Source organism: Echeneis naucrates, chromosome 7 (genome assembly GCF_900963305.1).
Source record: "Echeneis naucrates chromosome 7, fEcheNa1.1, whole genome shotgun sequence".
Classification (NCBI taxonomy): domain Eukaryota; kingdom Metazoa; phylum Chordata; class Actinopteri; order Carangiformes; family Echeneidae; genus Echeneis; species Echeneis naucrates.
The window spans coordinates 17,203,001-17,225,226 of record NC_042517.1 but is presented as its reverse complement, the minus strand read 5'-3'; the positions used below and the strand labels follow the sequence as shown (position 1 = coordinate 17,225,226).

Sequence of the window (22,226 nt, the reverse complement as noted above, 5' to 3'; positions counted from 1 at the left end):
AGCAGGGGATAAAAGAGACGAAGAGGGCGGACGGAGGGAAGAGAAAAGAGGGAGGAGAAGATTTCAGAAGAAGTAGAGACACATAAAAGAAGGAGTGGATGATGAGAGTGATCTGGGAGGGCACAGAAAGCTGGCAAGAGAGATGATAACACTCTAATCTTTTTTTCACAACCTTCGTCTTTACTTCTTTTTTTTTTTTTTTCCACACTTCAAGTCACATGAACGTCCACTTACCTTTGGCAGCCAACGCACAGGAGGACAATAAGGATGGTAACCACAAAGGCTGATGCTGCTGCAATGGCTCCCAGGAGCAGCAAGTTCTGGTAGTGAGGGTCATCGGCATTTCTCCCATTTTCATCCATGACAACCGCTCACTCACTCCTTCACTGACTTCCACTCAAGCTAAAACTCTGCCACACAGACCGTCTGCTCAGGAAAACCTACAGAGATGAGGGAAGAGGAAGAAAGGAAGGGAAAAGGTACAACATATGAGCGACATGTGAGATAAGAACCAACTGAAGGCATGCTGCAGAGAGTGAGTGAGAAACAGTTTGTGTGTGTGTGTGTGTGTGTGTTTGGTTGCCTCTGGCTTTTTGTCACTGTCTCTTTCTGACATATCAGTTTCTATTTTTGACTCACTCTGAGAATAATGCACATAAAATAGAACGCCTTTCAAGACAGACGGTATGAGCATGCCGAAAAAGGTTTTATTACACCCCTTCTTGTTAAAGATAGATCAAATGATACCATAACATGCGTTTGACTAGCCAAAGAGATTCGTCCGTCAGTGTAACTGGACCAAAAAAAAAAAAAAAAAAAAGCGCTCCCCAGAGTAGTCTCTCACTGACGGGAGGACCAAATCCAGATCCACTGCTGTTACACTTCAATTCTTGGCAGAAGACCCTATTTCCTTTTTTTTTTTTTCCTTCCAGTCAACTGTGACTCAAACTCTCACACAATTTTCAACAGTGCCACACACTGTAGTAACTGTTGTACTATTGTACTACAAAGAACCGTCACCTTCCTTAGGACTGCAGTCTTTCTTTATCACACACATCTAGACACACATACAGGTCCCCATTAAGTGTCTCAATTGTGCCAGAGGTACAACGTCGGAATAAGTATCTCTTAATATTGTACTCTTCACTGCACTTGATTTATATAACAGATCTATTAAATTTCTGTTCATATAGATGAATCAGCTTTTTTTTGCACAACTTTCAATGTGCTTCTACATATTAGTGGAAGCATTTTGGGCAAATAACCTTTCTGAAAGAAGTTGAATACCAACATCATGTATGTACAATGCTCTACAATTTTAACAAGCAGCTAGATCTGCTATGTCGAAAAGAACATGCTTTACAATTACTATTTAGTTGAACTGATTTCTTTTTAAAATTGTCCTGACATTGATTTAACCTAACTTGCAGCACATTACATTATCCCTGTTTATAAGTAAAGTTAAGTCTAATGAAGTTTTCATTTTGATACTTTAGTTCCTGATGCTAATGTGATTATTTGATTATAGACATTATAATTTTTATCACAGTATTTCTATCTGTACAGGAGGGATCTCACACATTCACACAGACAACATACAAACTCCATACAGAAATGTCCCAGGTCCAGGATTCAAACCCAGAACTATTATTGTGAGGCAACAGTGCTTAAAAACAATTCCAACGTCTCAAACGTTTGGTGCTCCTCTGGGAGTGGGTGGTGGTGATTGTTACTTGACAACCGGTTCGGCATTTACAAGACAGTAGAATAAAGCAAAACAGGCCTTTGGGGCTGACTGGAGGCAACAGCAGGCTGCAGCAGGAAGTCATCAAACAGGCCAGACGGAGATAGTTAGCATGCTAGCTTCAGTTGAAGAAAAGCCCCTACATTCCACAGCTGGAGAACGGGCTTAGCGAGTTAAATGTTGAACTTGCAACGTTTCTGCTACATTAATGTTAATGTTATGCTAATGCTCTATGGCAATAGCAAAAATGACAAGTAGGTCCTTTAAACTAGTGTTTTAAAAAAATTAAAAAAAAAATGGCTGCCACACATCTTTACCACTATCCAAGACAACTTTTTTGTCATGTTGCAGGGTAACTGTCAAAATGACAGTTTCAGGCCAAACTATATCTTAAACTTAGCTCCAAATCTTCACATAAAATGAATTGGAAATATCTATGTTGTCTGTGACTATGTTAACCCTACCGACATTGTTTTTTTTAGTCAGGGTTGGTAATAATATAATTTGTAATTTAAGAATCAAATAATTAGTAAATGTAATGCATCTTTTGTCATTGTGCTACTTAGCGAAACTCCAAAAAGTAAACGTCTCCATTTTAAGTAGGCCGAGTTTGAACTCATGAAGACCTGGTGCCTGCAGATGCTTCATCACTTCTAAACATTTTTCACAGTTACCGAAATATCAACGCAACATGTTGAGCAAAGCAGCAGCTATACATCCTCTCTACTCAGTGTCCCAACAGCACAAGCAGGGATAGGGATCAAGTTTGTGCATTCCTTCACTAAAGGAGACAATGGCAAAATCTAGTTAAAATATTAGATCAGAGAAAGAATCGAACATCAGGAATCAAACTGACAAAGCAAGCAGTGAGCAGAAAGAGGTCATGTCAAGCTACTGTATATGTTGTCTGTGTGCGTGAGAGAGAGGGAGAGCGAGCTGGAGAAAGAGAGAGAGAGAGAGAGAGAGAGAGGGGAGTTTCTGGAATATACCACCACAGGATCTGGCTCTGGCTTTCTGTTTCTTGGAGATAAACTGCATCCCCCCCCACATGTCCTTATTTCTTGGTCCCTCTCCCTCTCTCTTCCTCCAGATCTCGCCTTTTCCTCTCCCACTGTCTGTCTGCCTGACCCTGCAGATATGTGAGGCAATGCACGTCGAATGAATTAGCAGAGCAGAGGCCTCAGACAGCCTTCATGGAATAGAGAAACAGGCAGGTAGTGTACAACAGCGTGCAGAGAGGTGGGGGGGGGGGGGGATGAGAGGATGAATGAAATGGAAGGAGACGAGAGGAGAGAGACAGGAGCAAATGAGTGGGATGAAAGAACAGACAGGTGGGAAAAGATGCAAAGAAGCGGGAGGAAGACGGGGGGCACACACTTGAAACATGAAGGAGGAACGAGGCGGGGAGGGTGTGAACAGTGGGGGAGGGAAGACAGAAAAGAGAGTGATGAGACTACGAAGATGAAGACAGTGAGAGAAATAGCGGGGAAGCCTGTGAGAATGTGTGATGAGCGCAGGGAAAGAGCGGGGGGGGGGGGGGGGGGGGGGGGCACAGAGAGAGAGAGAAGGAGGTCATCAGCGGTCTGTTCCTGCCTGCATTTTGTCAGCCCCCTTCTGAAATATTCAGGGGAGAAACACATACTGGGGTGTCTTTCTGAGCCGCGCAACACAACACAACGCAAGATGGGGGCACATGTCTGGCGGCACACTTAACTATGTGAAGCTCACAAGAGATGAAAAGACTCTGGAGGACGAGAGGCACTTTCTGCATGACGCACAACACCTTTGCAGCACGCGACACCACGACACAATTAGGGTGCGACAATGTGTTTTCCAGCATCTGTCTTCATTTCAGAACATTACAGGTGGAGTGTGTTGATAGTCCTACTGATCAGGATTCTAAAGAAAATAAAGACGTGGTGGTGATGGTGATGATGAGGGCTGCGACTGCTATTAGTGATGGTAATGATGGCGATAATGAGGTCAAATTGAGAGCTGCAAAGACGCACTGAGGGGCGGATGCAGGCAGCAGAACAGGCAAAGCAGCAAGCAGGATGCAGCGGTGCAGCGCAACCACAGGGTGGAAGATTTCCTCTTGAGATCACACACAGACACTCAGAGCTCACAGTACAGACCAAAACACACGCGCATACACACACTAGAATAAAACAGTAGATTGTTGGGTTTGAAATGTTCGTATTACATAACCAAAAGTCTAACTAAAGCACGGTTTAGCTCTCGGACACACAACTGGGGGTCTCGCAGCCTCTGCAGCCTCTTCATTACGCAATATCTGCTTGAACAAAAGCTAATTATAGCCTCCACTTCGTCATGAAATAGATTGTTGAAAAGAAAATCAACAAATTTTTCATTTAGACGAAGAATAATAGTTGTTGAGATAATTCGATTTCTAGACTTAGTTTTCCGTTATTGGTGGGTACAAATTAATTAGCATTTTTTTGTATGCATAACATTTCCTCTAAGCGGTATATGTCTATCAGTTTTGTTTCTATGGCCTCATAACATGGAAATTAAGTTTTTAAAAAAGGACCCTTTTCTCCCAAAAGAACTGAACAGACCCAAGTACCATACCACAGTATTTCTAATGTGTCATCCATTTGATTAGATTTGTATATGAATTGTGTTTTATAAATGCTGTTGACTATGAAAATATCGTACTGGCATCTCTTGGAACGGAGCACTGCTTGAAAAGTAGGGCATTCTTTTAAGGTTTAAAAAAAAGTGTAACCTGATTTCAGTTATGTTTCAGGGATGACATTTACATTTACAGTTTCATTTCAAATTGCATCATCGGTCGTTTAAAATTGATAATGATCTCAGTAGACGAGACATGTGGGTTAATGTTTTCACAGTAGGAGAGCTTTTACTGGAAGAGAAGAACAATTGAACAGCGCTGACTTTGACACCAACACAGCAAATTATTTGGACGCAGATCTATATCGGTAAGGATATGTTAAAATGTTTTTCATTCATCTTCTACCACTTATTCGCTTCTGGGTCACAGGGGTTGCTGGAGCCAATCCCAGCTCCCTCTGGGTGAGGGCGGGGTGCACCCTGGACAGGTTGCCAGTCCATCACAGGGCCGACACACAGACAGACAAACAACCACTCACACTCGCACTCAGACCTACAGACAGTTTAGAGTCAGCAATTTACCCAAACATGATGTCTTTGGATGGTGGGAGGAAACTCACACAGGCACAGGGAGAACATGCAAACTCGTCCGACCGTCCTGTTGTGCAGCAACAGTGCTAACCCCTATGTCTGTTAAAAATGTTTTCTCCCTTACAATTTTACACAAAATAGTCAAAATGGTGCTGACGGGAGCTGCACAACCGATATAAATTGAAAGAAAAATTTTCAATACAGAAATTTGTAGGTATCCTTCTGAGGATCGTATATCCCGCATACCTCTGCCGATAGAAGGATAGTCATTTTCACTATCTGTCAATATATTGGCCAATAGGTAACAATGAACAAAAGAGCAGAAATTATAAACTAGATTTAAAATATTTTACTTTTTGTGTTACTTCACAAATTTCCTACCGGGACACAATAATGATTTTATAGTAACAGTAACTGTAAAATGCTCAGTATTTAACTTATTCACAATTCTTAAAAAACAAGAAAGGATTCTAAAAGGTCCATATAAAGATGGTTTGTTTCTGAATATTATTGTAAAAGAAAATTCAAATCAGCTAAGAAAGTCTTATTTTTCTCATGTGCAGGACAGGCCAAAATTTTGAGATATATGTCTCTAAGATTTCTGCCCACAACACAAAACAGTGGAGACTGAATTCAAATTTTTGAGGTTGAAAAATATACTCTGGTTTCCTACCACCGTCCAAAGATGGTATGTTTGGGTTAAATGGCAACTCTAAATTTTCCGTCGGTCTGAGTGTAAGTGTGCGTGGTTGTTGGTCTCTGTGTGTCGGCCCTGCGATGGACTGGTGACCTGGTGACCCCGCCCCTCAGCCAGTGAGAGCTGGGATTGTCTCCAGCACCACCCAACCCAGAAATGGATAAGCAGTAGAAGATAGATGGATGAGGTTGAAATACATTTACATTTTTGAAAATAATTCCTGTTCAAACCAACTCTCACTGACAGCGAGACGTTTCTGTGAAGAGATGATCCTGTGTGAATTTTTTTCCAATGCAACTCTTCACAAACTTTCCATTAATCTGTTTTGTATTAGTGTAGTTGAGTTTTCGGGAACGGATATCTCAAAGCATCAACACAGAAGACTGAAACTTTTTAGTATGGCTAATTGGCACTATGGGTAAGAGACGGATATACTCTGGATATATGATTTGGGTGAGGTGACACTTTCTGATTAGAGTTGTGATAAACACTGTGAAAATGAAGCGGAATTCATGATAGGGTTACGGCTTTATGGGTACTTAATTTATGGCATAAAAAATAAAATGTGTGCAACAATCAAGCAAACAATCCCACAGCCAAATTCAAGCCCTGATTTACCGAGGTAATGTATTTGAGATTTACCAAAATGTAATGTAATGTAATACCTGTTCTTAGGAGCTATACTGTCAAATGATTGTAATATTTGACCTACAAGAGTCACAGTTCGCTGCTTTCCATCCCACCTAGGTGTTTCCCACGTAGTTATCAAGTAAAGATTTCCCTGAAGCATTTTTTTTTCTCTCCACATCCTGCATCCATGCAATTTTCCTAATTGTAGCCAGAGATTCACAAGGCTGATATATCCCCATCATGTTCCTGAGCACAGCTTTCAGTCTCTGCCATCACATTAGGACAAATCCAGCTAAGTGATTATTATCAAGGGCAACAAAGAAGTAAACAAATTGCTGTATTCATGCCTGACTGTGTATGGAAGCACTCATCCTCAATAAAAAGGAATTAAATTAACTAAATCCATCCCACTTTAAGAGCTTTAAACAACCCAAGACATCAGTAACAGGCTAACCACATCATCTCCTCAGAAACCGACCCGTGAAGCTGCCTCAGGTTAGGATTAGGGGCTTAACCCGATGATCGCTCACCGATGCACACACTTAATCTGTGATGTGCCGGGTAAAAAAAAATAAAAATGATGATAATAGAAAGGAAGAAGGGAGAGTAGAGGACAAAATCTCTTCCAAATGTTGTGAGTCAAGTTCATCAGAGGCCTTGGTCTACAGCGCATAACGGCTGAGAGCATAGAAGAAATCATATCATGTCCATCGCAATCTCCAGCCCCGCAGGACACCGCTGGACTGTGCATAACAACATGGAGTGATGGGGGGGGGGGACAGAAGGGAGAAAAGGGTGAGTGAGCGAGGCAGAGAGGCAGCATGGAGGTTATAGCCTACCCCTCAGACTTTTTTGCCAACGCCTGTCTCTAAGCCTCAGACAGATACACACACACACACACACACACACCAGCAATTAGAAATTCAGTTTGAAATTTAGTGCCTATCCCAAAGTGACCTGTTACAAACGGTCATATAACGGCTCAAGTGAACATAACCTGCTGAGTTATTTGTCCCAGACTTACATTCTAATCTCACTAGCAAGAAGAAACATGATTTGGAGTCTGGTCAAAGCTTTTGGCAACATCCTTTGCTTAATGAGTAATGGTATTAAGTGACAAGTGCGGGGTTGTCTCTTAATAAGATTTCAAAATGAGATCATGGTTTTTGTTACTAAAACAGATGCTCCAGTGTGCTCCTTGTACGGGCATTGATGTAAAACTTTTTTTTTTTTTTTTTTTTTTTAAAGAACTCAATCCTTTTTTTTTTTTTTTCTTCACATTGGAGTTAGGGTTAGATGACACTCGGAAGTGCTGTCTGACTAAATACTACCATTGTTGGACTGACACTGACTACATCAGTCTTCATTACAAGGAGTAGGGAAAAAAGATCTGAGATGTTAAATACGTAAATATTTGTAAAATCCTCCCCCCACACCTATTCTCAGCAGAGGACAGTTGGCAGCTCTATACTGGTTACTGTTGGGTATAAAGAACTGTTTGTTTTGTATCTGTAGCACACATCACACGCAATCGTGTGCCTATGATGTCTTCAAATGGCAACCCTTGTACTTTTTTATTTTTAGACCTACACAGGATTCTGACATTTCACTGGTTTGCCTCATTCTGTGTCACATGGAGAAATCTCTCCACCAAACAACAAAGAAAAATCCCAAAGGCTGCCCATCAGACTTTGTTTCTCACAGTTTTGCGGTGGATGTGTATGCTTTTTAACTGCTGAGAGTGCAGTGTGCAGGTCCACCAGAGAACTAAATGATAAAGAGCAATAAATATCCATACTCGATTAACGGGAGCATTTAGGCTTAATGTTTATGAAATTTTCAAACCTGAGGACAAATGTGTAGTAAGGCGCTGTGTGAATGAGGCTAATGAAAATAGAAAATCAGGTCTGAATGCAATTCGTTCTTCTATCTTTGCTTTCTGAGTGCACAAAGGACAGTTCTGGTGAGAGACCGCATAAGCCGCAAATTCCGTATAGTGCTGATCCCAGAGACTCAGGCATGGCAAGACCCCATTTTCCTCTCACTTGACTCGACTTAATTAACCAGAATGAGTCAGAAGCAACATTCAGGATTTAAGATTTACTCTTATGGGATTGAGGATCTCTCTCTCCCTCTTCTCTGCTCTCTCTCTCTATCTCAATGTTTACGGCTGACTTCAGTGTTAACTTCCTACTCATTACTTTAATGATGGTGCTACTGTGAGCTCGTGATGCTCAGGAGCGCAGCCTGCTTTTTAACACCACAGTTTGGGAATAGCAAGAAATGCTCACACACAAACTCATGCATATGGCGACAGGGAATCAAATGAAATCACAATCCCGCACATGCATTATGTATGTTGTAGCACAAACAACTAGCAGCAGGCAAAATTTCAAAAATCCAAAATTTTCACAGCATGCATCATTGTGAAAGTTGCATGACACCCAAATGTTTACTGACAATAAGGAAGTTAATGACAAAAGGAAAGGTAAATGGGAGTCTGGGTAAAAAGTGACATATTCTTTTTTCCTCTGAAGTACGAGCCCAACTCCCTACATAACTGTAATACAGAGAAAGATTCTGACAGACAGATATATCCAACCCCAGCTCTCTGCTTTTGCTTTAGATGCATTATTCATCTGTGTGCCAATTTGCAGGAACCCTCCCAATCCCCCAGCTAGCACTGAAAACAGGAGAAGTGAGAAAAAGCGAGAGAAAGAGGGGGACAGCCAGACTAGAGAGAAAGAAGTCACAGCAAGAACATCAGAAAAGGAGAAAGAAAACAGAAAAGGAAAGAAATAAGGAAAACACCAGAACAAAAGAATGAGTGAAACAGATGCGGAAGAGCGCAAGAGAGAACGTCTCAATCTCTCCACTGCAATGTGATGAAACATCCAAACAGGATTTCAAATGAGCAAGGGACACTTCTCCCTACATGTTTTCATATTGCAGTGCTGTCTGACTTGTCTGTACAGAGCAGATTAATGGTGTTTTCACACCAAAGACTCTTAACCCGGTTGAGAACACAGAGGGAGCAAAGAGCTAGGGCCTACGGATCACTTGGTTGTGCACACTGTCGCTAAATCTCAGTTGCACATGCTGCGCAATAACTGCCGGTGCAAGCTCACTGTCAAACAGAGGCGAACACTTTTTTGCATGATGATGCCATTTTTTAAATTTATTTATTTTTTCTCCATTGTGCGTTCACTGTTATCATTTCCTAATATCTCAAGTGTCTGGATCATCCCTGCATTCGTCCCAGTCAGTCACATCTACGCTGTCAGCTGTTGGAACCATCCATCCTGGACAACCTGCCCCAGATTTAACCCTGCACATTCACCCTCTCTGATCCTTCCCAGGTTTGTTACTATTGCGGCAGCATGTTACACTTTAACATCTGCCGGGCTTGATTTTTGTTGCGGAATAGCGCATATTTTATTTGTACGCTGCAATTTAAGTACCCATAAAGTAGGACCTTCCTGCAGGGAATTACTGCGGTGTTAAACTGTAATCATTGTTAAAGCAAAACAACTGGCTGGAATGCTCTTTCAGTCTGGACCATCTTTTGTAGAGCAGTTTCATCTCCCAGCTCAGGCTCCTGCAAGCCTCGTCCCCTCTCCGTTCTCCTCAACTTAGCTTCTCTGCTGCTGTGCTCTGCCGATAAAGTTAACAATGCTAACTATTCAAAAGTGTTAAGTCTGAAAACACCAACCGCTCAGGACGCTTGGGAGGCTTTTATCAGATCGCTCTATTCAGATTCTTGTCCATCCCTGACAGACGCCCCAATAGCAGTATCATCTGAATATTTTTGGATGTGGCAAGACTCAGTTATAAATGAAGTCTGCAGGTGTACAATGTGAACAGGAATGGAGCGAGAACAGCCCCTTGTGGGCGCCCCATGCTGCTCATTACTGTCCCAGAGACGTAGTTTCCCAACCTGACAAACTGTTGCCTTTCTGTTAGTTAATCTGTCATCCAAGAAATGAGTGAGGGGTCAACTCCGACCCCTTTGAGCTTGTCTCTGAGGATGATGGGTCAGATGGTGTTGAATGCACTTGTAAAAATCGAAGAACATAATTCTGCTGTGTTCTTGGAGCATGTGGAGGAAGCATCATCCACTCCAACGTGTTCTTTGTATGCAGACTGCAGGGGGTCGAGTGTACCTTTTCACCTCAAGTCATAGAAGCAGCCACTCCAGAGTTTTCATGATGTGTGAAGTGGGGACCAGACATTTTTTTTTTTTGGTGCTGGTAAAATACAAGATGTCTTCCCCAGAGTTGGGACCCAACTCCACTGTAGACTCAAGTTGAAGATCCCCTTGAGCAGTGGTCTGTTGATTATTTGGTTCCAGGCTGCACAAATTGACTAAACGAAAAAAAATATTTTATTGATTATCAGAGTTTGAGAGATATTTTATTTTGAAAAAAAAAAAAAAAATAAGACCAGATATATCCGCCTGTGCCTCTGGACACATCAGGACGCTCATCTTGGTCACGTGATAGCAGTACATCCAAAAACTAAGCCCACTAGCTAGATAAAAGGAGTAAAAACTAATGTCTTGGGAGAGCTTCTTTGGAAAGGGGAGAAGGCCCAATGAGGAAACAGAAAAAGAAGAGCTGATGACTTCCAAGAAAAAGAAAGCTGCATTTAAAACACAATATCAGGAATCCCAACTCATAATATGGATTTATTGCTATAGGTGACCAACCTCAGCCCTGTTACAGTGATGGATGATGGAGGAGGCACAGATCGTGGAGGGGATGCACCCAGGTGGACGTAGAGGGGCACTGGGCTGGTGGGGCTGCAGTGTTAAATCTGTTCAAGAACTGGTTGAGTTCATTGGCTCTGTCCACATCAACAATTAATGGTTGTCTTTTCTTTTTGTTGTAGCCAGATTTCTCTCCAACCGCACAGATGCTGATGCTTTAGTTTTTCTGTGTTTCACCTTCGCCTTTATTAACCTCCTCTTCATGTTGTACCTGTTTGAGTTCTCACCGTTTCTAAAAACGTAATTACACATATAACATTCTTTTGCATTTTCAATGTCAATAAAAAGGTTTTTCGTATTGAGAACCCCTTAAATTGGTGCAGAGTGAATATACCCACCTCCCAAAAAAAGAAAAGAAAAAAAATCCACCTGCCCCGACGAAGGAGGACACACAGGGAGGAATTCCCCCTCAATTTGAAAAGTTAATTTCCAACTCTGATGTCAGCCTAGCAGAAGATAAAGTGGTCACTCATAGCAGCACCTCTTCCCTATGATGGATGTGAGTGTGTGCATGAGGGGGAGGGGGTGGGGATGGCAAGTGTGTGGGCGGGATCAGCAGGATTGCTGTTTAATCTGCCGCTGTCTCCCCATAACGGAGCTCTGAGCTTTTAGATCTAACAGCTGGTTGCTACCCACAAGCCCACGATAACGCACCATACACAGAGTTAACAGGCTACTGACATCACTTTACATCAATGCTGTACAATAATATCTGTGTGTATCATTCGTGACACGTGACGCAGGGTTCAGTGAGTGTTCATTTCTACTGTATTGTTATGAAATAGCATTAATGAATGATGCTGCTGTGAAGGGCGTTGGCTCATGCACTCCTCAGCTGAAGGATCTGTCAAACTGTGGAGCTGCTCTGAGGATTCGCCTGTCAGATTTGGCCTTATTTGTCAGTTTGCTGCAGTTCCGCTCCCTCAGCTTTGTTCTGTCACCATTCAGACTGCTTCAGCCGGCTCCTGGGAGTTGGCCGCATGGAGAGCATTTACCAGACCTGGCAGCTGATCTACATCAGGTCAGTCCTTACTGAAAATCCTAAAGCTCTCCAAATGCCACTAATTATGAGGATTTAAACAGCTATGATTATCTCCAAAGGTGCTGTCACCCGAGTCATACAGGGTTGTAAAACTAGGTCTCCCTCTTTGCAGAGAAGTGGCAAATGACTTTATTGAATTTACTGTTGAGATGCACTGCGCATTTGCGGAAAAAAAAAAAAAAAAAATTGTATTTTACATGTTAATACAAGAGCTGCCCTATTTTCCTGTGTAATTAATTTTTTTAAGCAGAGAAACACCTTTGAGTAATATAACATACCTACAACGATGATGACTGTTTAACACAGTCCCTCATTAAAGGCTTCACAGAGGTAGTATTTATTGCAGGCCTGTTGTGTTGGACGGTACAGCTGTACCTCATAAACTATCACAATATATGTGAGACGCACACGCTTCAGGCTGTGTGTTTTGTAATCAAAAACCAATATATTTCTTTTGCTCATGACAGACTCAAAAGCAACCAAGAGTCTGCTTCCTCAAATCATTTATGGCAGCCTACAGGGATCACAGCCCAAGCAATGAAAAAAAGATGTGACAGGCGGACTCAATTTGTGAGGCCTTATGCTTAATTTGTAGATTATAATGAAATATATTGAAATTTTGTATCACAGACTTGCTAAGTTTTCAGTTTACATTCATAAATGTCACAAGCACAATGCAGCATCTGTTGATTATCACTCTAAAATGTAAAAAAAAAATAATAATGCAAAACTCAGTTAAGTACGAGTATAAACAGAAACACGCACATACACGTGCCGACCCACATGGCAGGGCCACCTCCCAGGTCTCGGTTGGCGAGTGATGTTTTCACACTTGTGTGGGGAGATTGCTATTTCTGTGCGGAGCCAGATAACTCAATTATTCATCGCGGATGCTGGTGCACTCACTTTACCTCTGTAAGGAAGGGGGCGGGTGTGTCTTGCTCAGAGTGCATCTCCCATGTGTGCGTGTCTATGTATGCGTCTGAGTGCGCACGCATGTGCGGGAAGACCTCCATGAGAAAATGAACTGCTGACGTGCCACACCACGCAGAGGGAGAGGAATGAGGCAAGAGGAGAAAAGGAAAAGGAGCTGTCATAAACAGGGCAATCAAAGAGAGAGGAAGCGGGAGGTGAGGATCAAAGAGCAGAAGGAGAAGAGGGGAAAGAATTAGTTCCCTTATCTTCTCTCTAAGCCAACTACGCACCCTCCGATCCTCTCTCCTTACAGAGAAAAAGACTTTATGATTTACCAGCAAGACTGAAATTCAGATAACACAGCGTCAACCATTCTGCACCAAAGGGCGTTTTAAGAAACTTGTACAGTGTTGCTCATGTGGTATGAAAATAAAACATTTTGAGGCTGTTGTTGGTAAAATGTACTTATTTCCCTCCCAACACAAATCAGTTATTTTTCATAGTTCTTTGTTTGAATCAAAGGTGCTGAGGAAAACATAACAATTGGGGAGCTTCATTTGTCAGTAAGGTAGATTTATTTACTTATTTATTTTTACTTGGGTAGATTTAAACCAGAAATGTTGTGGGTGTATTGTACGCTTCATGTTGGGCTTATGATTGGAAGCCTATGGCCACACACCGTTACACAGTAGATTTGAAAAGACCGTGAGTCAGTGTGCACAGCCGTGAGTCCACAAACAGCTGCTGAGTGCTGCCCTTAGAGCATATTTATCAATCCTGACACCATATGGAGTCCTAGGAAGTCCTGAACAAACACACTGCACTCACAGCCTGTGGACATAGACACTATGTACACATATTCACACGCAAACAAGACAAACATTAACATGCGATAATAGAAAGTCTAACCTAATTACATGCACAGACTGAAACACGAGCATATACACACAGAATTTTTCCACATCTTCACGATTTGCACATTTGTGGCTTTTCTTGACATCGATCTTTGTCTTCAAAGTAAAAACAGGCACACAACCCTTTGTCGGGGGCAGCCTATCTCCGCTTCTGCCCTTATTTCCCTGAGGACAACTCCAGTGAGCCAATTGGAGCAGTTACACATGTCAACACTTCCATGTAACCATTTACCACACCACACCCGCTCAGTGGCTTTTTTTTTTTTTTTTTTTTAAATCAGCTTTACAGCCTGCAGCTCTCCCATAGACACACAGAAGGTTATTATATACAGTAAATTCACAAAAAAACAAGATCAAGAGCGCACAGACAAAATTATCTGTCTAAGTTTGATAGATCACATTTATCTTCAACAGCTCTTTCGTTTCCAGGTCGCAGGGGTTGCTGGAGCCAATCCCAGCTCACATTGAGTGAGGGCGGGGTACCACCCTGAACAGATCGCCAGTCCATCACAGGGCCAACACACAGACACACAGAGACCAACAACCACTCACACTGAAACTCAAACCTACGGACAATTTAGAGTCACCAGTTAACCCAAACATGATGTCGTTGGATGGTGAGAGGAAACCGGAGTACGTGGGGGAAACCCACACAGACTCCACACAGAAAGGACCCAGGCTGGGAACTGAACCCATGATCTTGCCACCGTGCTGCCCAATGGCTGACCAATTAATCCAATTTTAATTGAAAACGCAATTATAAACATTGCGATTAGCAACTTGCAAAAGCATGACCTTCCTCCTTGTAAGAGTTACACTCAACAATGGAATGAGCACAGCAGTGGCCTCAGCCAACTTGGTCATTTTTTTTTGAATTGGCCCATGTAGTGTCTAACAGGATGCACCAATCATCCACCATTGGATTTGCGAGATCCAAGCCATCAAACCCAATGTCCGTGCTAACCTCATGGAACCCTGTCTCAGTAAAGAAGATCAGGCTACTCTTTTGAAAATCCTCTTCATCCTCCACCAGTGCATAAACGTTTATTTATTTTATTTTAATCTATTATTTTAAATTCAATAAATCCTGCACACATCATTTTGTTCTATAGTAGAAGTGGGTTAACAATGTAACAAATGCTTTTAATAAGAGGTATTAGCTGATTTTCACACAAAATATACCAATTCAAGCCATGGTAGCTTCATGCACACTTCCCTCAACTTTAATCTTTAGGACAGGCAAGCTCTATGAGTGATTCATCTCAAACCATTCCTCGCAGGGTTTGCAAGATTGAGGCAGTGATCATAGAATTCGCTTTCTATGTCAGCATTTTATGAATACGCCCCCTTAGCTTGAGTTTCCCTGGGTGTGCATGGGTGTTTGTAAGCAAAATGAGGGATGAACAGAGATAGGATGTGGGGATGTGGAGAAGGGGGGAGGGTTGTGGGAGACAGGAAGAACGAACCGACACTGTGCATACAGTAAGTTAGCATAATGTTCGTGGCAGACGCCTCCATGATTTTGGGTGAGTCACGCTCTGCACTTGCAGGCTTGCATCAAAACCTTATATGCCTCAATATGCAACCCTGAACAAAGCACAACGCAAACCTTAAACGCTCTGTAAATAGCTGAACTCTCACACGATGAAGTCAAAGCGCGGCACACCCCACCACCGTTGTTCTACCATCTCCCATTCACTGGCCAGGACTAAGCACCATCCACGTCTGTGTCTAATTTTCAGTGGATATTCCATTTCCATTTGAAAGGTGGTTGGTACCCATTGAGCTGCGTTATCGTGGCATTGCAGACAGAAAGAGGCTGCCCTGCTCTTCCCAGCCTCAGATGGAGAAGCCATCGATTTGATTCAGTCTTAAAAGCCAGGTCAGCCCCAACAATGGCGGCTTATGGAAAAACCATTACCCCAGGTGGATTCTGAAATGTTAACCTACATGCATGTTTACTATCACTCTCCATCTCCTTCCCTATCTTACACGACACCACAGATGGAGAGGAGAGAGGAGGGAGAGTTCTGTGCGTTGCTTCTCAATGGAGTATAGAGGCTCATCTCTAGGTGAGTCATGCTGCCTTTCTTAACACTTCTTGTCCAAGGCCACCTACCTTACACCTCCACGCGAGCAAAGCCTCTGCCAAGTTACAACTCCTGCTCATCCGTTAAACTACTCACAGCCACTGTGGAAAAGTCACAGGTGACTAATACCATCCCGCCGGAATGATTTATGATGTTTGAAGCTGAAACCCAAAGCTTTCATATTAAATAGAATATCATTATCTTACATCATTATCCTGGCATGTGAGAGATTAGCTTGTTTAATGTGACAACAGCTCATTCAGTCCCACTGGTCTCTAAACTGCCACTGTACAGTGACAATTTTGACAATCCAGTTCAAAGCATACATTTTACATATGTATGGGAAAAGCCATCGCCATTTTGAGAGTGTCTGACCCCATTTAACTCCTGTCTAATCCCCAAAATGGGCTAAGAAGTGTGGTACATGTCAAGCCAAGACTACTTTAGTCCCTTTTGGAGTCTGCATCAAGGGGTGGTTCAAGGATACTGCAACTTTTGGCACCTTGTGATCGACTGAGCAGAGAAAGAGATATTTTTCACCATCTTTCAAGGACAACCCATTCAAATCAATTGGAAATCCCAACTATTGGATCAGGGCTTTAGCACTGTCAATTGATCATTTGACTAAATGACATAAATCACAGTCAAAGCCAGAAGAACAAGATTCTACGTTATTCTGGCCAGCACCAGTATCTATCAACTGAAATAAATGATACTAATTAAAAAGGCATGCTACTAATTATTTTAAAAACCACATCATCTTGCACATTGATTTTTTTAATGATTTTGAAAAAGAAAAAGGAAAACAATGAATTTTATTTAAATTTCACACGACCCATGTCAACATCTTCCAATTACCTAATCGGCCCCAAAACCAAACAGTATAAACCCCAAATTATTTAACTTAATTTCATGTACATCTTCACACCTGAGAAGCTGTAACCAGCAAATGTTTATAATTTTCTGAAATAATCATTTAATTTTCCAATGGCAGCTTAATTTTCAGACTAGTGACTTGCTGGTGCCTTTTCCAAAAGAACTTATCTTACAACACAAATAGTTCTAGGACATAACTCAGTAGAGGTTACTTTATCTCTACATAGTGCTTGGCTAAAGTTAGTTAGTTGGTTGTGCTAAGATTGTTCTTATAATTGTGGTGTGCTTTGACACCAATGAGTAAAACAGGGATTTTGTGAGATTACTTCACGCTAACACTTCATGCTCAGCACAGAAGAAACCAAAGATTTGGTATTTGACCCACTGGCCTTGCACATTTGCTGCCAGTAGGATCTGTGTGGCTGTGGCTGCGTGAATCAGGTTAATATAGTGTCGGGGTTCAGCTAATTGGGTTAGTACGCTGTTTGGTTAATGGGGTTAGCAGTGATTCCATGACAGCGACCACGCTGACAGACGCAGCTTGATATCGATCAGATGGGTGAATGAAAGGGGCAAACACAGCAAGTGCTTTCGTTAAACAAGTACAAGCACACGCAAACACACTTAACTACACACACACACAAACACACATGCATCATATTACACTGGGGCTTCACATCAGTTCTGAGGGAGAATGGAAGTGCATCCTCTCAGATACATAAAAAAAAATATAACATCATATATAATATTGTTATACAAAGATAAGAGTAATTGTGCTTATTTACAAAATTGTTGTGTAAATATGGATTTGTGTGTTTGCATGAAAGATAGAGAAAGTGTGTGAGAGAGAAAAAGACAGCAACCACTTGGGACCCTGACTCTCTTTCATGTGGAGGTGAATACATAAATAATAAAATTAAATCATCAAAAACAGCCCAAAATAGCTGCAGCCCTTCTCTCAATAAGACACACACCAATATCACACGATCCACATTCTTCAAAGTTATTCTGCAAGCTAACTGTCTTAAAATCTATGTGATGAAATGTCAAATGATGACTAAAATATCAATTTCCTTGTATCCATTACACAAAAATTCAAATGTGCTGGATACAGAGATAACTGTCATCCTGATTTAAAAACTCATTTTACACTAAAAAGTGTGATAATAATTGTCAGTGTGTGATGGTGTTTTTCTCGTGTTTTAATGCGCAGCTTCCTTCCATATCTATCCATTATCTGATGGGAACTAGGTGCAATCTGTAAAGTGTCGGGGGAGAAAAGTACTAAATAAACACATTCTCAGGGTTTTCAGGCAACAAGAAATCTCGACCCCAGTTGTGTCAGTTCACTTTCTTGCCTAACACAAACTGCTGCCTCCAAAAATAGCTCAGTGTTTCTCTGAATCCAGCTCTTGACATAGCACCAAGATAGACAGATAGGGTGCGTGCAGCAAAAAAGACCGTCAATGCAGAAACCACATCCACACTGCAACAAGTGCACTCACACCCAGTACAAGATCTGGAGATCGAATTCGTGTGATCCTGCTATGTACTGTGTAAAAGGTGCAAACATAGATTTGGCTGCTTTGGTCTCGACATGGGGAGATCACACGCCCGCAACAGTATGCTCAACATCTGTGCTCAACAGGTGGGAAGACTCAGTGCCCTTTATTTCACTTCTGAAAGCCTTAACTGTGCAAGTGACCTCACAGAGGAAACGCCAATGTGACACGAGTCCTTGCGTGAAGAGGTATACCTGACTCTAAAAGTTGTTTAATGTAAAACAACAACAAAAAAAAAAAAGGTAACCTAAATGGATTAGTTCTCTCTTGCTTATAAGAACAATTCTTTAAAGTCAAAGGCAGCCTCTGGAGTGGAGTTCAGCTGATGTGATCTCTCTTTCTACAAGCCACCTTTATTAAGCAGCACCACTAAAAGCCTGAGGATTCTCTTACTGAACCAATCAATATAGGATCTGCTTTGGCCTGGTCCCCAGAGCCCTCGACTCCACCCTTCATTCTTCCTTCAGCTTTCATTGTCGCTCCACAGTTTCGCTCATTCATGGTAAGCATCAGGGTGAAGTGGATGCTACTGAGTGTGTGTGTGTGTGTGTGTGTGTGTGTGTGTGTGTGTGTGTGTGTGTGTGTGTGTATGTGATCCTGCACACCCTAAGAAAGATATGGTACCAAAATGTACTGCCATGTCAAACCTCAGGAGGTGAAAAGGGTGACAACAGTCCTATGAGGCAGCCCCGAGCAGCAAGCTGCCTGTTAATGAATAAATAAACACAGCAGTCAGCATGAACGCTCTGCTGTCCTCGCCTCCTTTTGAGTGAAGAGGCCGATCGTCCATCGTCAACACCTGTGTGACTGTCAGGAGGAATCGATAGACAGCTACCGTTGCAAAGGTGAACTCGCCAAGCGGCGCACGCTGCAGTTACACTGGCTGCCTGCGTCTAGTACAGGAAGACACATTTACAATAGAACGCCATGGTTCATACTTATGTCAACAACATCACTGCGCTCAGAGCAAAGCGTGTGTTCATGTGCAAATGTGAACAGATGGTTTAGGAAACTGTGGAAATCCACATGTACCCCACTTGCACAAACATAGTAAAACATTTGAACACTAAATCCTGTAACACATTGTGTCAAATCAAATCAGATTTATTTATTATAACGATCATAACAAAGTTGCATCTAGGCACTTTACATACAGAGCAGGTCTAGACCGAACTCTTATTTAAAGAGGCCCAACAGATCCCCCGATGAGCAAGCATTCAGCGGCTGTGGCAAGGAAAAACTTCCTTTAAGAGGCAGAAACCTCGGCCAGAACCGGGTTCGGGGGGGGGCGGCCATCTGCCTCGACCGGCTGGGTTGAGAGAGCGAGGGTCCCCTCAACTACTCTTCTGAGTCCGAGTATGTGACTGGTTTGACCAATTTGACCCCTGATTTCTTTGTGAATTATTTCTTGTACAAGATGAACAGGAATCACAAACCACAGCTGTGTTTGCTGGTTAACAGTAGGAGTTGAATGAACATTGTGAGAATTTGTTCCCACTTCCAGTATCTTGCTGGGATGATATATGCCAGGCAGTATTTGAAAAAAAAAAAAAAAAAAAAAACCTGTTGCCAAGCTGAGCCCAAATCAGGACCTCAGGATCTTCTAACAGCAAAAAAACAAAACATGTAAATGCGATAAAGCAGAGCATCCCGTCCCTGCTGCTGAGACCCAGATGATTCGCTGTTTGAGTAGATTAAACTTCTAACTTCATTGATTTGACATGATTTTAAAGTCACAAAATCCTCCAAACACTTTTTTGGCTCACCAAATTTGTGGTAACTGTCTTTTGTTATTCAGTTATTATAAAATGCTTGCGTGGCAAAAGGCAAGGGGTTCTCGGGTCAATGAGATCCAGGCATGATTACATGTTTTAAAAACACCAGAGATAATCCATTATTATTTCTCTTTCACACTTGAACCTGCACATTACAGTGCAGATGATTGATCTACTGACATGAACAGATAAATGCATGCCATTACTATTAACTTGTCAAAAAGAAAATTAATGTAGGTATTAAAAATGCCAAATCTAGAAATTAAAGCCTTGTTTACTTATATCTTTTACTCACAATAATAATAATAATAATAATAATGATTAAAAAAAAAACATTTAACCTTAACAATGGGTTAAAAACAAATGGGTTTAAACAGCAATTAGAATAATAGAATAATAATGATACATGAAAATAATAATAATAATAATAATAATAAAAAGACCAGTCAACAAAATATGCCAGTCTCAAAGATGGGTTTTGAGGGCTGAATTAAAAGTGGAAAATGAGTTAATATTTCCAATGTGTGGTGGGAGGGAGCTCCAGAGGTGGGGGGGCAGAGTGGCTGAGGCCTCTGGGACCAAAAGAAGACAAACGGCAAGTGGAAACAGCGATTGCACATTTTACAAACGACTAACAAAGTGTTAACTTCCTGTGGAAGAGTGGCAAAGCTTTATCCAGGTGTGAAATCATGAGGTATATCAATAAATTAGAAGGTTTCATTGATTGAAAATTGTTGCGGAAACCAATTTCCATTTAACAAGCACCAAATACTGGCACAAGGTTGAGTAGAGGAAAATGTTTTCACTCCATTCATGTGGCTGTTAAATGGGAAAAGAGGATGGAGTGCCCTGTCTCCATATTTTAATAGAGCTGCAATGTTCAGAACAAACATATTATTTCTGGCTCTTCTCTTATGATTGTATCGCATTAGAAATAATGGAGAGTTAACAGCATATCTATGTAAATCACTGCTTTTTCTTTGCTGCTTTATTTATTGTGTTTGCTCTGGTATATAGTGGCGCTCAGGAACATCATGCTGTAACACTGCTGAGACATGAATCAATACTTATGAATTACAGTGCCCCTGCTCTAATGGCAAGTTACTGCTATACTGTGCCAGGCCTGAAATGTATTTAGTGCACAGTGAGATGAAGGATCCTAAACACCCATTAATGAGGAGGATCCTGTACAACTGTACTTCAAATGTATGGATTGAAGTTTGAAGTCTTTTTTCCTTTATTTGTTTTTTTTTTTAATGAGAACAGTAACTAGAATATCATCACTACAGTCCCTTCATTCTTCTCGGGTTGCTATGGTGAACTATGTTTAATGTGGACATCAAATGTTTACCTCACCACTAAATTACACATGCATGCTTGTCAATCCTCTCTCTTTCTTTCCTTCTTTCATTCTTTCTATGGTCTTAGTATGGCTCCTTATTGCCTTGTACGCAGCATTAATAATTGAGAGCATTTTATGCAGACAGGGAGTTTTGAACCCTTTGGTCATGGATCCATGGCACTAATGCTGGGTGGCAGGCCAGTATGAGGCCCCATACTACAAGTCCAGGCGAGGGCACATCTGTCTGGTTGACTGGCCACTGTTTGGCCCCAAAATCCCTGAGCTATTCTGCACACAGCTGACATGAACACACACACACGTGCACAACAGACTTTGGAGATTCACGGATCATTTGATGTGTCTTCCATAAAGCTCAGGGCAGACCAGCGCACACCTTATACAAACAAGCCAAGGCTACAGACAATCATTGATATTTTCACAACACCTCAATAACTGAACCACTGTGCTCCTGCATACAAATATTATAATTTTCAGTCAGACGCCATCAGGCTCTGTCTTTATATGATGTATAGAAGAATATGTAGTGTGGCTGAGATGATAACTGTCTTTGGGAATGTCTGTAAGAAATTTACAATGTGTATGATAGCTATTAAAGTGTCTGTGGACAATGATTATGTTTGTGATTTTCATACCATATGACAGAACAAATGTGGATGAAAAAGGA

The 22,226-nt window shown here is 41.6% G+C and overlaps 1 protein-coding gene across 3 annotated transcripts in view; it reads right to left on the bottom strand.

The window, feature by feature from the left end:
• LOC115046170 (uncharacterized) overlaps window positions 1–22,226 on the bottom strand; it is a 35,173-nt gene that overhangs the window by 9,985 nt on the left and 2,962 nt on the right. For all 3 annotated transcript variants that reach the window (XM_029506363.1, XM_029506365.1, XM_029506364.1), the window contains exon 2: window positions 235–440. In XM_029506363.1, the coding sequence (XP_029362223.1) occupies window positions 235–362 (128 nt within the window). In that variant the 5' untranslated portion in view covers window positions 363–440. The remainder of the gene's footprint in view (window positions 1–234; window positions 441–22,226) is intronic.